The sequence below is a fragment of the Ornithorhynchus anatinus genome, chromosome 3 (assembly GCF_004115215.2).
Source record: "Ornithorhynchus anatinus isolate Pmale09 chromosome 3, mOrnAna1.pri.v4, whole genome shotgun sequence".
In the NCBI taxonomy this organism is placed as follows: Eukaryota; Metazoa; Chordata; class Mammalia; order Monotremata; family Ornithorhynchidae; genus Ornithorhynchus; species Ornithorhynchus anatinus.
The window spans coordinates 125,849,283-125,864,694 of record NC_041730.1 but is presented as its reverse complement, the minus strand read 5'-3'; the positions used below and the strand labels follow the sequence as shown (position 1 = coordinate 125,864,694).

The 15,412-nt window shown below is 46.9% G+C and overlaps 1 protein-coding gene across 1 annotated transcript in view; it reads right to left on the bottom strand.

The window, feature by feature from the left end:
- TLL2 (tolloid like 2) overlaps window positions 1-15,412 on the bottom strand; it is a gene marked incomplete at its 5' end in the record, with an annotated part of 194,141 nt that overhangs the window by 111,437 nt on the left and 67,292 nt on the right. Inside the window, one exon of the mRNA XM_029059893.1 lies at window positions 10,116-10,226. Coding sequence (XP_028915726.1) covers window positions 10,116-10,226 — 111 coding nt within the window. The remainder of the gene's footprint in view (window positions 1-10,115; window positions 10,227-15,412) is intronic.

The window sequence follows — 15,412 nt, the reverse complement described above, 5'->3', positions numbered from 1 at the left end:
ATCTTTGGTCTAAAGAACATATCTCTCTCTCTCTCTCTGTCTCTTTCTCTGTCCCTCTCTCTCTCTCCCGAGCCCCCCCACCCACCCCCCGCCCAGCGGTTCCCTATCTGACCTGGAACATCCTCCTTCTTTATGTCCAATGGACAATTACTCTCCCCATCTTCAAAGCTTTATTGAAGGCACATCGCCTCCAAGAGGCCTTCCCTAGCTAAGTCCTCCTTTCTTCTTCTCCCACTCCCTTCTACATTATCCTGACCTGTTCCCTTTCTTCATCGCCCCTCCCAGCACCATAGTATTTATGTAAAATCTGTAATTTTATCTATTTATATTGTCTGTAGTGTACTCTCCCCAGTGCTAAGTACAGTGCTCTGCACCCAGTAAGCACTCAATAAATATGACTGACTGACTGACTTTCCCTTTCTCCCTCCCTCCACTGTGGCTATAAAACCTGGGCACGACTCCTCATCCTGGACAAACAAGGTATGAGGAAAGTCTATGTGCTGGCTAGCAAACTTTCTTGGTTGTCTGTGACTATCTTCACCTCAAGGGCAGTGACTCCTTTACTCAGAACAAGCCTCAGAGCACTAAGCAGCAGGACATAGTAGATAGAGCACAGGCCTGGGAGTCAGAAGGTCAAGGGATCTAATCCCGGCTCCTCCACTTACCTGCTGTGTGATTTTGGGCAAGTTACTTCACTTCTCTGTGCCTAAGTTCCCTCATCTGTAAAATGGGGATCGAGACTGTGAGCCCTACATAATAATAATAATAATGTTGGTATTTGTTAAGCGCTTACTATGTGCAGAGCACTGTTCTAAGCACCGGGGTAGATACAGGGTAATCAAGTTGTCCCACATGAGGCTCACAGTCTTAATCCCCATTTTAGAGATGAGGGAACTGAGGCACAGAGAAGTTAAGTGACTTGCCCACAGTCACACAGCTGACAAGTGGCAGATCTGGGACTCAAACCCATGACCTCTGACTCCCAAGCCCATACTCTTTCCACTGAGCCATGCTACATGGGATAGGGACTGTGTCCAACCTCATTTGCTCGTATCAATCCCAGCGCTTAGTACAGTGTTTGGCACACAAATATAATTATTATTAACTATTATTAAATACGACCTCTCATCTGTCCACTGCTGTTACTTGCTAATAATCGAAGTGAGCATTTTCTTACCTGATAGTTCTTTAAAACTTCTCATTTATCCCAGTGCCCAATGCCCCTAAAATTTGTCCCCTTTACACTTCCCTGTTCAAAGTGAAAAATTGGCACTTATTTTGGGGATCTTTTCTGTTATTACTAATGGTATTTGTTAAGTGCTTACTATGTGCCAAGCACTGTACTAAGTGCTGGGTTATATGCAAGAGTGCACTGTACTCTGTACACAGTAAACATTCAGTAAAAACCATTCATGGATTCATCAGGTTGGATGCAGTTCCTGCCCAACATGGACCTCATAGTCTAGAGAAGGAAGCAGAATGAGTATTTAATCCCTGTTGTACAGGTGAGGAAACTGAGGTACAGAGAATAATAAGATGAAAAATAAGAATTATAGCATTTAAGATAATAATAATAATAATGGCATTTGTTAAGCGCTTACTATGTGCAAAGCACTGTTGTAAGCGCTGGAGAGGATACAAGGTGATCGGGTTGTCCCACTTGGAGCTCACAGTCTTAATCCCCATTTTTCAGATGAGGTAACTGAGGCACAGAGAAGTTAAGTGACTTGCCCAAAGTCACTCAGCTGACAAGCAACTGAGCTGGCATTAGAACACAGGTCCTCTGATTCTCAGGCCCAAGCTCTTTCTACTAGGACACACTGCTTCCCCGCATAGGCCAAATGTAACTCTCTGTGCCAGTGAGGGTTTGTTAGCAGGCAGAAGGATGGTTTCAGAGCTGGGCTCCATAAGGACAGGGATCAGGTCTTCCAATCTCTTTTACTGCATTTTCCCAAGCGATTCATACAAAGCTCTTCACACAGTAAGTGCTCATTAAGAAGCAGCATGGCCTAGCGGATACAGCCCAGCTCTGGGAGTCAGAAGGATGTGGGTTCTAATAATTTAGACTGTGAGCCCATCATTGGGCAGGGATTGTCTCTATCTGTTGTCGAATTGTACATTCACTCAATAGTGGAGAAGCAGCTTGGCTCAGTGGAAAGACCCCTGGCTTTGTGGAGTCAGAGATCATGGGTTCGAATCCCAGCCCTGCCACTTGTCAGCTGTGTGACTGTGGGCAAGTCACTTAACTTCTCTGTGCCTCAATTACCTCATCTGTAAAATGGGGATTAAGACTGTGAGCCCCACGTGGGACAATTTGATGACCCTGGATCTACCCCAGCGCTTAGAACAGTGCTCTGCACATAGTAAGTGCTTAACAAATACCAACATTATTATTATTTATTGAGCGCTTACTATGTGCAGAGCACTGTACTAAGCGCTTGGAATGTATAAATCAGCAACAGATACAGTCTCCGCCCTTTGACGGGCTTACAGTCTAATCGGGGGAGACGGGCAGACAAGACCAATAGCAATAAATAGAATCGAGGGGATGAACATCTCATTAAAACAATAGCAAATAAATAGAATTAAGGTGATGTACATCTCATTAACAAAATAAATAGGGTAATGAAAATACAGGCAGTTGAGCGGACGAGTACAGTGCTGAGGGGAGGGGAAGGGAGGGGGGAGGAGCAGAGGGAAAAGGGGGAAAAGAGGGCTTAGCTGAGGAGAGGTGGGGGTGGGGAAGAGGGGGAGCAGAGAGAGCAGAGGGAAAAGGGGAGCTGAATCTGGGAAGGTCTCTTGGAGGAGGTGAGCTTTAAGAAGGGTTTTGAAGAGGGGGAGAGAATTAGTTTGGCGGAGGTGAGGAGGACCACGGGAGGACCACGGGAGGACGTGGCCCAGGGGTCGACGGCGGGATAGGCGAGAACGGGGGAAGGTGAGGAGGTGGGCGGCAGAGGAGTGGAGGGTGCAGGGTGGGCAGTGGAAAGAGAGAAGGGAGGCGAGGTAGGAGGGGGCGAGGGGATGGAGAGCCTTGAAGCCTAGAGTGAGAAGCTTTTGTTTTGTGCGGAGGTTGATAGGCAACCACTGGAAGTCCAAGCGCTTAGTACAGTACTCTGCACATAGTAAGCGCTCAATAAATACTACTGAATGAATGAATCCCAGCTCCACCATTTCTCTGTTGTGTGACATTGGGCAAGTCGCTTCACTTCTCTGGGCCTCATTTACTTCATCTGTAAAATGGGGATTAAGACTGTGAGCCCCATGTGGGACAGGGACTGTGTCCAACCTGATTAACTGGCATCCAGCCCAGTGCTTAGTACAATGCTTGACCCATAATAAGTACTCTGCACACAGTAAGTGACTGGGTCACTTACTCTGCACAATAAATATGATTAATTGATTGACTGACAAGTTGGGGAGCCGGGATTAGAACCCAGATCCTCTGCCACCCAGGCCCAGGCTCTTTCCACTAGGCCACACTGCTTCTCTGCATATCACTGATTGATGGACTGCCCTGGGGTTGAAAGGACCAGGAGGCTGAAGTGGAAATCCCAGGTTTGAGGAGTATGAGGGGGGAATGTTATTGGGCCTTCCTGCCCACCAAGGCTTCCATCTCCAGAGACTGCAGCATGGCCTAGTGGATAGAGCCCAGGCCTGAGAGTCAAAACAATGTGGGTTCTAATCCCAGCTCCACCACTTGTCTGCTATAATAATAATAAACACTATGGTATTTGTTAAACGCTTACTATGTGCCGAGCACTGTTCTAAGACAAGGCAATCAGGTGTTTCACATTCTCAATCCCCATTTTACAGGTGAGGTAACTGAGGCACAGAGAAGTGAAGTGACTTGCCCAAGGTCACGCAGCAGATAATTGGCGAGGCGGGGATTACAACCCATGACCTTCTGACTCCCAGGCCTGTGCTCTGTGACCTTGGGCAAGAAACTTCACTTCTCTGGGCCTCACCTCATCTTTAAAACGGGGATTAAGACTGTAAGCCCCTTGTGGGCAGGAATCATCTCTCTTTATTGCTGAATTGTATTTTCAAAGAGGTTAGTACAGTGCTCTGCACACAGTAAGCACTCAGTAAATACTACTGAATGAATGAGAGTATAATACAACAATATAACACAAACATTCCCTGCCCACAATGAGCTCACAGTCTAGAGATAATAATGGTATTTGTTTAGCGCTTACTATGTGCTAGACACTGTACTAAGTGCTGGGGTGGATACAAGCATTCACTTATTCATTCATTCAATCCTATTTATTGAGCGCCTACTGGGGGCAGAGCATTGTACTAAGCACTTGGAAAGTACAAGCAAATCAGGTTGGACATGGTCCCTGTCCCCCATGTACCTCACAGTCTTAATCCCCATTTTACAGAGGAGGGAACTGAGGTGCAGAGAAATGAAGTGATTTGTCCAAGGACATACAGTAGACAAGTGGCAGAGCCAGGATTAGAACCCATGGCCAGTTGCCTCAGCCAACCCAGGACTGGCCCTTCCTTCTCCAGCCCTGGCTGAACTGACCCAGTCACAGCGTCTGAATCTGGGTCCCTTTCATTCATACATTCGTTTGTACTGACTTCTTACTGTGTGCAGAGCACTGTACTCAGCGCTTGGAAAGTACAGCAAGAGCAAGAGAGACGTTCCCTGCCCACAATGGGCTCACAGTCTAGAATGGGGGAGACAGACATCAAAACAAGTAAACAGGCATCAATAGCATCAATAAAAATGAATAGAATTAGATATATATATATATATATATATATATATATATATATATACACACTTCAGAACAGGTAAAATAGGTATTAATATAAATCAATAGAATTATAGATAGGTACATATATACACAAGTGCTGTGGTGGGGGGGTTAGAGCAAAGGGAGCAAGTCAGGGCAAGGTTGTGCAGAGGGGAGCAGAGGGAAAGGGAGGGCTTAGTCTGGGAGGAAGTGAGCTCTCAGTAGGGCTTTGAAGGGGGGATATATGTTGGTTTGGCAGATGTGAGGAGGGAGGGCATTCCAGGCCAGAGGTAAGACATGGGCCAGGGGTTGACAGTGGGACAGAGAGAACGAGGCACAGTGAGAAGATTAGTGGCAGCAGAGGAGCAGAGTGTGCGGGCTGAGCTGTAGAAGGAGAGAAGGGAGGGGAGGTAGGAGGTACTACAACCCAGCCGTACACCTCATTCCTCTAATGCCAACCTACACACTGTACCTCCATCTTGTCTATCTCGTCGCCAACCTCTCGCCCATATGCCTAGAATTCCCTCCGTCCTCATATCAGACAGATAATTGCTCTCCCCCACTTGAAAACCTTATTGAAGGCCCATCTCCTCCAAAAAGCCTTCCCTGACTAAGCCCTTCTCTCTTCTTCTACCACTTCCTTCTGCACCGCTCTTACTTCATTCATCCTCCCTCCCATCCCCACAGCACATATGGATATATCTGTGTGTATATATATATATATGTCATTTATTTATTTATATTAATGTCTACCTCTCCCTCTAGACTGTAAGCTCATTTTGAGCAGGAATGTATCTGTTGTTATTTGTACTCTCCCAAGCACTTAGTACAGTTTTATGCACACAGCAAATCACTTGAGCAAGTCACTTCATTTCTCTGGACCTCAGTTACCTTATCTGTAAAATGGAGATTGAGTCCATGAGCACCATGGGGGACAGGGACTGTGTCCAACCCGATTTGCTTGTATCCAACCCAGCGCCTAGCACATACTAAGCACTTAACAAATACCACAATTATCAGTAGTAGTAATAGTAAATACGATTGAGTGACTGACTGTCTCCTGGATTCCTAGAACCCGGGGGGGGACCGGGATCTTTGTCTGAATGAAGCTTTGTTCAGTTAGTAGACGAACACCAGCAACCAAGGACTTGACAAGAGAGAGTCTTTCACTGGGCGTTTCGACTTCGGTGACCCCCTGCCCGATATTGAGGGTGGTGGGGGCCATGGATCTGACTTTTGTTGGGTGCACTGCCAAGTAGAACCCAGGATCCCAACCAGGAGTGTACTCATAGTAGCTGGGGGAGGGGAAAGGGAAAGAGGGAAGAGAGGGAGATTTCAACTTTCCCCATCTCCCGTCCCCATCGCCCCAACTCGCTCCCTTTGCTCTACTCCCCTCCCCGCCCCACAGCACTTGTGCATATTTGTACATATTTTTTATCAATGATGTGTATAAATTCATTCAATAGTATTTATTCAATAGTATTTATTGAGCGCTTACTATGTGCAGAGCACTGTACTAAGCGCTTGGAATGAACAAGTCGGCAACAGATAGAGACAGTCCCTGCCGTGTGACGGGCTTACAGTCTAATCGATCTATAATTGTATTTATTTATAATGATGCTATCGATGCCTGTTAACTTCTTTTGATGTCCGTCTCCCTGCTTCAAGACTGTGAGCCCGCTGTGGGCAGGGATTGTCTCTGTTGCTGAACTGTACTTCCCAAGTGCTTAGTATAGTGCTCTGCGCACAGTAAGTGCTCAATAAATACGACTCAATGAATGAATGAAAGAACTTTCCTGGGAGACCTTCTCTGATCGATCCCCAACTTCCTGGTCATGTCTTCCGGCAGCCATCTCAGCACTCAGTGTCTTTGTTATTGATTTATTTATCCACATCTGTTTTCTCACTCTCTGCTGAGTTATCTATCAAGTCAACACCACCGTCACCCCCTTAAGAATTTAAGTGTCTTGAGGGCAAAGATTGTAGCTTTTACTTCTTTATGGGCCTCAAAAAATTATCATTATTATTATTATTATTATCATCGTTATTGTTATTGTTATTTTTAAGGAGTTCTATTTTGGACATGTTAAGTTTGAGATGTCCACAGGAAATCCAAGTAGCGATGTCCTGAAGGCAGGAGGAAATATGAGACATGCAGAGAAGGAGAACGATTAGGGCTGGAGATGTAGATTTGAGAATCATCCGCATAAAGGTGGTGAGTTGAAGCTCGTCTCTAGAATCTAAGCTCGTTGTTGGCAGGGAAAGTGTCTGCTTATTATTATATTGTACTCCCCAAGCGCTTAGTAAAGTGTTCTGCACACAGTAAGCTCTCAATAAATATGATTGAATAAATGAATGAAGCCATGGGAAAAAATGAGTTCTCCAAGGTAGTGGGAGTAGATGCAGAATAGGAGAGGGAGTGAGGGGAAATTAAGGTGCTTGTACTGGAATGAGCTGTCATTTGCGTGTTTTCTACATGCAGGCATAGCCAGCCTGTTTCCTGCAATTTATCTGCAGATAGAAGAAACCTGGAGAATTTCCAGTAGACTACGGGTACGGCTACGGGAGGGAGAGTCAAGCAGAGGCCTACCCAATCCATTCCTACCTTGGCCAGTGGCTAGCTAGTGGAAGGCAATCTGCTACAAGTCATTCATTCATTCATTCATTCAATAGTATTTATTGAGCGCTTACTATGTGCAGACCACTGTACTAAGCGCTTGGGATGAACAAGTCGGCAACAGATAGAGACAGTCCCTGCCGTTTGACGGGCTTACAGTCTAATCGGGGGAGACGGACAGACAAGAACGATGGCAATAAACAGCGTCAAGGGGAAGAACATCTCGTAAAAACAATGGCAACTAAATAGAATCAAGGCGATGTACAATTCATTAACAAAATAAATAGGGTAACGAAAATATATACAGTTGAGCGGACGAGTACAGTGCTGTGGGGATGGGAAGGGAGAGGTGGAGGAGCAGAGGGAAAAGGGGAAAATGAGGCTTTAGCTGCGGAGAGGTAAAGGGGGATGGCAGAGGGAGTAGAGGGGGAAGAGGAGCTCAGTCTGGGAACGCCTCTTGGAGGAGGTGATTTTTAAGTAAGGTTTTGAAGAGGGAAAGAGAATCAGTTTGGCGGAGGTGAGGAGGGAGGGCGTTCCAGGACCGCGGGAGGACGTGACCCAGGGGTCGACGGCGGGATAGGCGGAGACCGAGGGACGGTGAGGAGGTGGGCGGCGGAGGAGCGGAGCGTGCGGGGTGGGCGGTAGAAAGAGAGAAGGGAGGAGAGGTAGGAAGGGGCAAGGTGATGGAGAGCCTTGAAGCCTAGAGTGAGGAGTTTTTGTTTGGAGCGGAGGTCGATAGGCAACCACTGGAGTTGTTTAAGAAGGGGAGTGACATGCCCAGATCGTTTCTGCAGGAAGATGAGCCGGGCAGCGGAGTGAAGAATAGGACCGGAGCGGGGCGAGAGAGGAGGAAGGGAGGTCAGAGAGAAGGCTGACACAGTAGTCTAGCCGGGATATAACGAGAGCCCGTAATAGTAAGGTAGCCGTTTGGGTGGAGAGGAAAGGGCGGATCTTGGCGATATTGTAGAGGTGAACCGGCAGGTCTTGGTAACGGATAGCATGTGTGGGGTGAACGAGAGGGACGAGTCAAGGATGACACCGAGATTGCAGGCCTGCGGGACGGGAAGGATGGTCGTGCCATCCACGGTGATAGAGAAGTCTGGGAGAGGACCGGGTTTGGGAGGGAGATGAGGAGCTCAGTCTTGCTCATGTTGAGTTTTAGGGTGGCGGGCCGACATCCAGGTGGAGACGTCCCGGAGGCAGGAGGAGATGCGAGCCCGAAGGGAGGGGGAGAGACAGGGGCGGAGATGTAGATCTGCGTGTCATCTGCGTAGAGATGGTAGTCAAAGCCGTGAGAGCGGATGAGTTCACCGAGGGAGTGAGTGTAAATGGAGAACAGAAGAGGGCCAAGAACTGACCCTTGAGGAACTCCAACAGTTAAAGGATGGGAGGGGGAGGAGGCTCCAACGTAGGAGACCGAGAATGATCGGCCAGAGAGGTAAGAGGAGAACCGGGAGAGGACAGAGTCCGTGAAGCCAAGGTGAGATAAGGTATGGAGGAGGAGGGGATGGTCGACAGTGTCAAAGGCAGCAGAGAGGTCTAGGAGGATCAGAATGGAGTAGGAGCCATTGGATTTGGCAAGAAGGAGGTCACGGGTGACCTTAGAGAGAGCAGTCTCGGTAGAGTGGAGGGGACGGAAGCCAGATCGGAGGGGGTCTAGGAGAGAATGGGAGTTAAGGAATTCTAGGCATCGATTGTAGACGATTCGTTCTAGGATTTTGGAAAGGAAGGGTAGTAGGGAGATAGGACGATAACTGGAGGGGGAAGTGGGGTCAAGAGCGGGTTTTTTTAGGATGGGGGAGACGTGAGCATGTTTGAAGGCAGAGGGGAAGGAGCCCTTGGAGATTGAGTGGTTAAAAAGTCAAAACTCACCCGAGCTGGACAGCAGCAGCATGGGAGAGAATTGAGGGTGGAGACTCAAGTTGATTGTGTGGAAGAAAGTAATGGTAAACCACACCCAAATTTTTACCAAGAAAACTCTATGGCTACACTACCAGAACGATTGCAGATGGAGGTGGGGTGTTCTGGGAGGGATGTGTCCATCGAGTCGCTATGGGTCAGAGATGACTCAACAGCATAAGACAAGAAACCCGTGATCCCACCTGGCCTTGATCTCTCGCACTCAGGGCCCTGTGAACAAGACTTAGTCTCCCACACCATTGCCTGGCGGTGCCAATTTAGCAACTTCCTGAGCATTCCAGGCAGCCTCTGGTGGGGCTTGGTAACCTGCAGTCAGAGAGGAAGCAGCCTTTTCGCTCTCCCTGTCCTCACCCATGACCCTTCACATTTGGATGAGGAAAGGAGACACAGTAAGATTTTTCAGGCCCCAGTAAACCATAGGAACTCCACCTCTCTCGTTCTAATCAGGGTAATTCATTCATTCATTCAATCATATTTATTGAGCACTTACTGTGTGCAAAACACTGTACTAAATGCTTGAAAAGTATAATTCAGCAATAGAGAGAGACAATCTCTGACCATACAGGGTTTACAGTCTAGAGGAGGAAGGACAGACATCAATACAAATAAATAAAATTACAGATATGAACATAAGTGTTGTACATAAGCACTGTGGACCTGGAAAGGGGAATAAATAAAAAGAGCAAGTCAGGGAGACGCAGAAGAGAGTGGGAGGTGAGGAAAAGTGGGGCTTAGTCTGGGAAGATCTCTTGGAGGAGGTGTGCTTTCATGAAGACTTTGAAGGAGAGGGGGAGTAATCCCGCCTGTAGGAGAGACCAATGGTCTGCCCTTACCTGTGGTGTGTCTTGCTTCCCCCACCGTGTGTTCGGTCAAATCGATTGTCCTGTCGATGTGGAATAATTTCAGATCGTCTTCATCTAACGCAATATCACCCCAAAAGACAGCTGGAAGGAGAAAGGAGGAAAAAGGAGAAAGGAGGAACCCATCAGTTTGACTTTTATGCCTTGAAACAAAATAATAATTGTGGTGTTGGTTGAGGATTTACCATGTGCTAAACACTGAGCTAAGTGCTGGTGTAAATAGAATCACAGGTCAGGCAGGGTTCACAATCTACACAGGAGGAAGAACAGGTATTGAATCCCCTTTTAGCAGATGAGGAAATTAAGGCACAGAGAAGTTAAGTGACTTGTCCAAGGTCACACAGCAGGCAAGTAGCAGAGTTGAGAGTAGAATCCAGATTTCCCCACTCCCAGTACTGTGCTTGTTCCCCTAAGCCACACTTTCTTAATGGAATATAATGGAAAAAATAATTTAAAAATCTATTTGAAAGGGCCCAAAAGAGCATATGGTGCTGAGGTCAGTCAGTCAATTATATTTATTGAGTGCTTACAGTATGCAGAGCACTGTGCTAAGCACTTAGGAGAATACAATATGACAATAAATAGGCCTATTCCCTGCCCAGAGTGAGTTTACAGTCTAGAGGGGTGATTTGGTCTGACAGAGGCTGTCAGACTTGCTTAGCCTGCAGGAGAAGAAAATGGGGGCTTTATGTCTTCAAGTACATAAAAATGTGAAGCCTGGTTGTCCAACTTCTTCCCAAAATGCAATAATAATAATAATAATAATGGCATGTTTTAGTGCTTACTATGTGCCAGGCATTGTTGTAACTGCTGGAATAGATACAAGTTAATCAGGTTGGACACGGTCCATCCAGATCCTACACAGAGCTCACAGTCTTTTTCCCCATTTTATATCATTTTATATAATCATCATCATCATAATAATGATCGTATTTGTTAAGCCCTTACTATGTGCCAGGCACTGTACTAAACCCTGGGGTGGATACAAGCAAATCGGGTTGGACACAGTCCCTGTCCCACATGGGGTTCACAGTCTCAATCCCCACTTTACAGATGAGGTAACCGAGTCACAGAGAAGTGAAGTGACTTGCCTAAGGTCACACAGCAGACAAGTGGCGTAGGTGGGATTAGAACCTCCCCCAATTAGACTGTAAGCCCGTCAAAGGGCAGGGACTGTCTCTCTGTTGCCGACTTGTACATTCCAAGCGCTTAGTACAGTGCTCTGCACATAGTAAGTGCTCAATAAATACGAATGAATGAATGAATGAATGAATGAATGAATGAATGAATGAACCCATGACCTTTCTGACTTCACTAAGCCATGCTGTGATGAGGTAACTGATGAAGCCACACTTTTCTGTTTACTAGATTGTAAACTCCTAGCTAGACTGTAAACTCCTTAAGGGCAGGAATCGTGCCTATTAAATTGTACTCTTCCAAGCACTTATTACAGTGCTCCTCAAAGAGTAGTAACAATAAATATCATTGATTGATTACTAGTAATAGTATTAGTAATAATAGAAGCATTTGTTAAGCACCAACTTGATATGGTACTTTCAATCATTCAATCGTAACTATTGAGTGCTTACTGTGTACAGAGCATTGTACTAAATGCTTGGGAGAGTAGAATATAAAAATAAACAGATAAATTCCCTGACCACAACACTGTACTAAGAATTTCAGTAGTACAGATAAACCAATTGACATGTTCCTTGACCACAAAGACTTTCATTCTAAGGGGAGACAAAGACATTTTTTTACAGCAAGAGTGGTCAAAATGAAATAAACTGAGCAGACACTGAGAAATTAAGAAGTGGTGTGGCACAATGGATAGAGCAAAGGCCTGGGAGTTAGAAGGACCTGGGTTCTAATCCCAGCTCTGCCACTTATCTGCTGTGTGACCTTCGGAAAGGCATTTAACTTCTCTGTGCCTCAGTTACATCATCGGTAAAATGGGGATTAAGACTGTGAACTCCATGTGGGACATGGACTGTGTCCAATCTGAATAGCCTGCATCTTCCCCAGCACTTAATATGGTGCCTGACACATAGTAAGCACTTAACAAATACCATAAAAAGGGCATATATAAATGAGTGCTAAGGAGGGTGGGAATAAATCCTAGAGTTAACTGAAGGGATGATATAAATAATGTTGGTATTTGTTAAGCGCTTACTATGTGCAGAGCATTGTTCTAAGCGCTGGGGTAGATACAGGGTCATCAGGTTGTCCCACGTGAGCCTCACAGTTAATCCCCATTTTACAGATGAGGGAACTGAGGCACAGAGAAGTGAAGTGACCTGCCCACAGTCACACAGCTGACAAGTGGCAGAGCCAGGAGTCGAACTCATGACCTCTGACTCCGAAGCCCAGGATCTTTTCCACCGAGCCATGCTGCTTCCCTATGGGGGGAAATAAATTGGGGAAAGCTTGACTGGGGAGGTGGGATTTTAAGAAGGATTTGACTGTGGGGAGGGAAGGGGTGTCAAGATGGAGGAAGAGCTTGAGAAAGGGGATGGAAGCAGGAGAGTCAAGAGGGAGGAATAGCTAGAAGCAGCGTGGCTCAGTGGAAAGAGCATGGGCTTTGGAGTCAAGGCTCATGAGTTCGAATCCCAGCTCTGCCACTTGTCAGCTGTGTGACTGTGGGCAAGTCACTTAACTTCTCTGTGCCTCAGTTCCCTCATCTGTAAAATGGGGATTAAGACTGTGAGCCCCACGTGGGACAACCTGATTCCCCTATGTCTACCCCAGCGCTTAGAACAGTGCTCGGCACATAGTAAGCGCTTAACAACATTATTATTAGAAGGTTGGATTTGATAATAATAATAATAATGTCTATTACTGTGAAGCATGAAGAAGCGGGCTGGGAAATAGCAGGTGACTAGAGAAGATAGATATGGTGGGGTGAGTTGATGGAGAGCCATGGAGGCTGACTGTGTGGAGTCTGGTGTGAAGAGACAAAGGGAGTTGGTGGAGGGCTTTCCGGAGAGGAAAGATACAAGTTGAGCAATGCTTCAGGAAGATGATTTAAGCAACAGTGTGGCCTAATAGAGCACAGGCCTGGAAGTCAAAAGGACTTGGGTTCTAATCCCGGCTCCACCACTTGTTGGCTGTGAGACCATGGACAAGTCACTTTACTTCTCTATGCCTCAGTTACCTCATCTGTAAAATAGGGGTTCATTATCTGTTCTTTCTCCTACTTAGACTGTAAGCCCTATGTGGTAGAAGGACTGCGTCTGACTCGATTAACTTGTATCTTCCCCAGCACCCAGAACAGTGCTTGACACATAGTAAACACTTACAAATACCAAAAATGATTATTATTCTTACCTCATCTATAAAATGGGGATTAAGACTGTGAGCCCCATGTGTGACATGGACTGGGTCTTGTATCTACCCCAGTAGGTCTTGTATCTACCCCAGTGCTTAGTACAATGCCTGGCATACAGTAAGCGCTTAACAAATACCATTAAAAAAAGTAGACAAAAAGAAAAGTTTCCCCTGATATCAGCTACGAAAAAAAGGAATGGTACCCCAACAATATGCCCAGAAAGATAGCTTCATCCATGATCTCAGGTTTGGCGTAAGCAAAGCAGCCTGGAGGCAGGGGGATTCATTCATTCATACATTCATTCAATTGTATTTATTGAGTCCTTACTGTGTGCAGAGCACTGTACCAAGCTCTTGGGAAGTACAGTACAGCAACAGATAGAGACAATCCCTACCCAACAACGGGCTGGATGAAAGGGGATGGAACCGGTGAGCTCATTCATTCATTCATTCAATAGTATTTATTGAGCGCTTACTATGTGCAGAGCACTGTACTAAGCGCTTGGGATGAACAAGTCGGCAACAGATAGAGACAGTCCCTGCCGTTTGACGGGCTTACAGTCTAATCGGGGGAGACGGACAGACAAGAACAATGGCACTAAACAGCGTCAAGGGGAAGAACATCTCGTCAAAACAATGGCAACTAAATAGAATCAAGGCGATGTACAATTCATTAACAAAATAAATAGGGTAACGAAAATATATACAGTTGAGCGGACGGGTACAGTGCTGTGGGGATGGGAAGGGAGAGGTGGAGGAGCAGAGGGAAAAGGGGAAAATGAGGCTTTAGCTGCGGAGAGGTAAAGGGGGATGGCAGAGGGAGTAGAGGGGGAAGAGGAGCTCAGTCTGGGAAGGCCTCTTGGAGGAGGTGATTTTTAAGTAAGGTTTTGAAGAGGGAAAGAGAATCAGTTTGGCGGAGGTGAGGAGGGAGGGCGTTCCAGGACCGCGGGAGGACGTGACCCAGGGGCGACGGCGGGATAGGCGAGACCGAGGGACGGCGAGGAGGTGGGCGGCAGAGGAGCGGAGCGTGCGGGTGGGCGGTAGAAAGAGAGAAGGGAGGAGAGGTAGGAAGGGGCAAGGTGATGGAGAGCCTTGAAGCCTAGAGTGAGGAGTTTTTGTTTGGAGCGGAGGTCGATAGGCAACCACTGGAGTTGTTTAAGAAGGGGAGTGACATGCCCAGATCGTTTCTGCAGGAAGATGAGCCGGGCAGCGGAGTGAAGAATAGACCGGAGCGGGGCGAGAGAGGAGGAAGGGAGGTCAGAGAGAAGGCCGACACAGTAGTCTAGCCGGGATATAACGAGAGCCCGTAATAGTAAGGTAGCCGTTTGGGTGGAGAGGAAAGGGCGGATCTTGGCGATATTGTAGAGGTGAAACCGGCAGGTCTCGGTAACGGATAGGATGCGTGGGGTGAACGAGAGGGACGAGTCAAGGATGACACCGAGATTGCGGGCCTGCGGGACGGGAAGGATGGTCGTGCCATCCACGGTGATGGAGAAGTCTGGGAGCGGACCGGGCTTGGGAGGGAAGATGAGGAGCTCAGTCTTGCTCATGTTGAGTTTTAGGTGGCGGGCAGACATCCAGGTGGAGACGTCCCGGAGGCAGGAGGAGATGCGAGCCTGAAGGGAGGGGGAGAGGACAGGGGCGGAGATGCCCCTTCCAGCCCATGCTTCTTTGGGATCTAGAAGTACATTACAGTCAGTTTGGCTCCATTCTAGCAGAAATGTCCCTCTTGGGTGCAGCATTAGGGGTAACTAAAGCCCTGCCACTTGGCAAATATCAAAGTTTGGGAAAGGTCAGACATTAAGCAAATGTGCAAAGTGTGTGTGAAGAAGTAGAGCTAACAGGCCAAATGCAAATATCTCAATTAAGTCACTCCCACTGAATAACCAAAAAGAGACTACAAATTAGACCCAGAATTGCTCCTAACATTGGCGAGATTTATC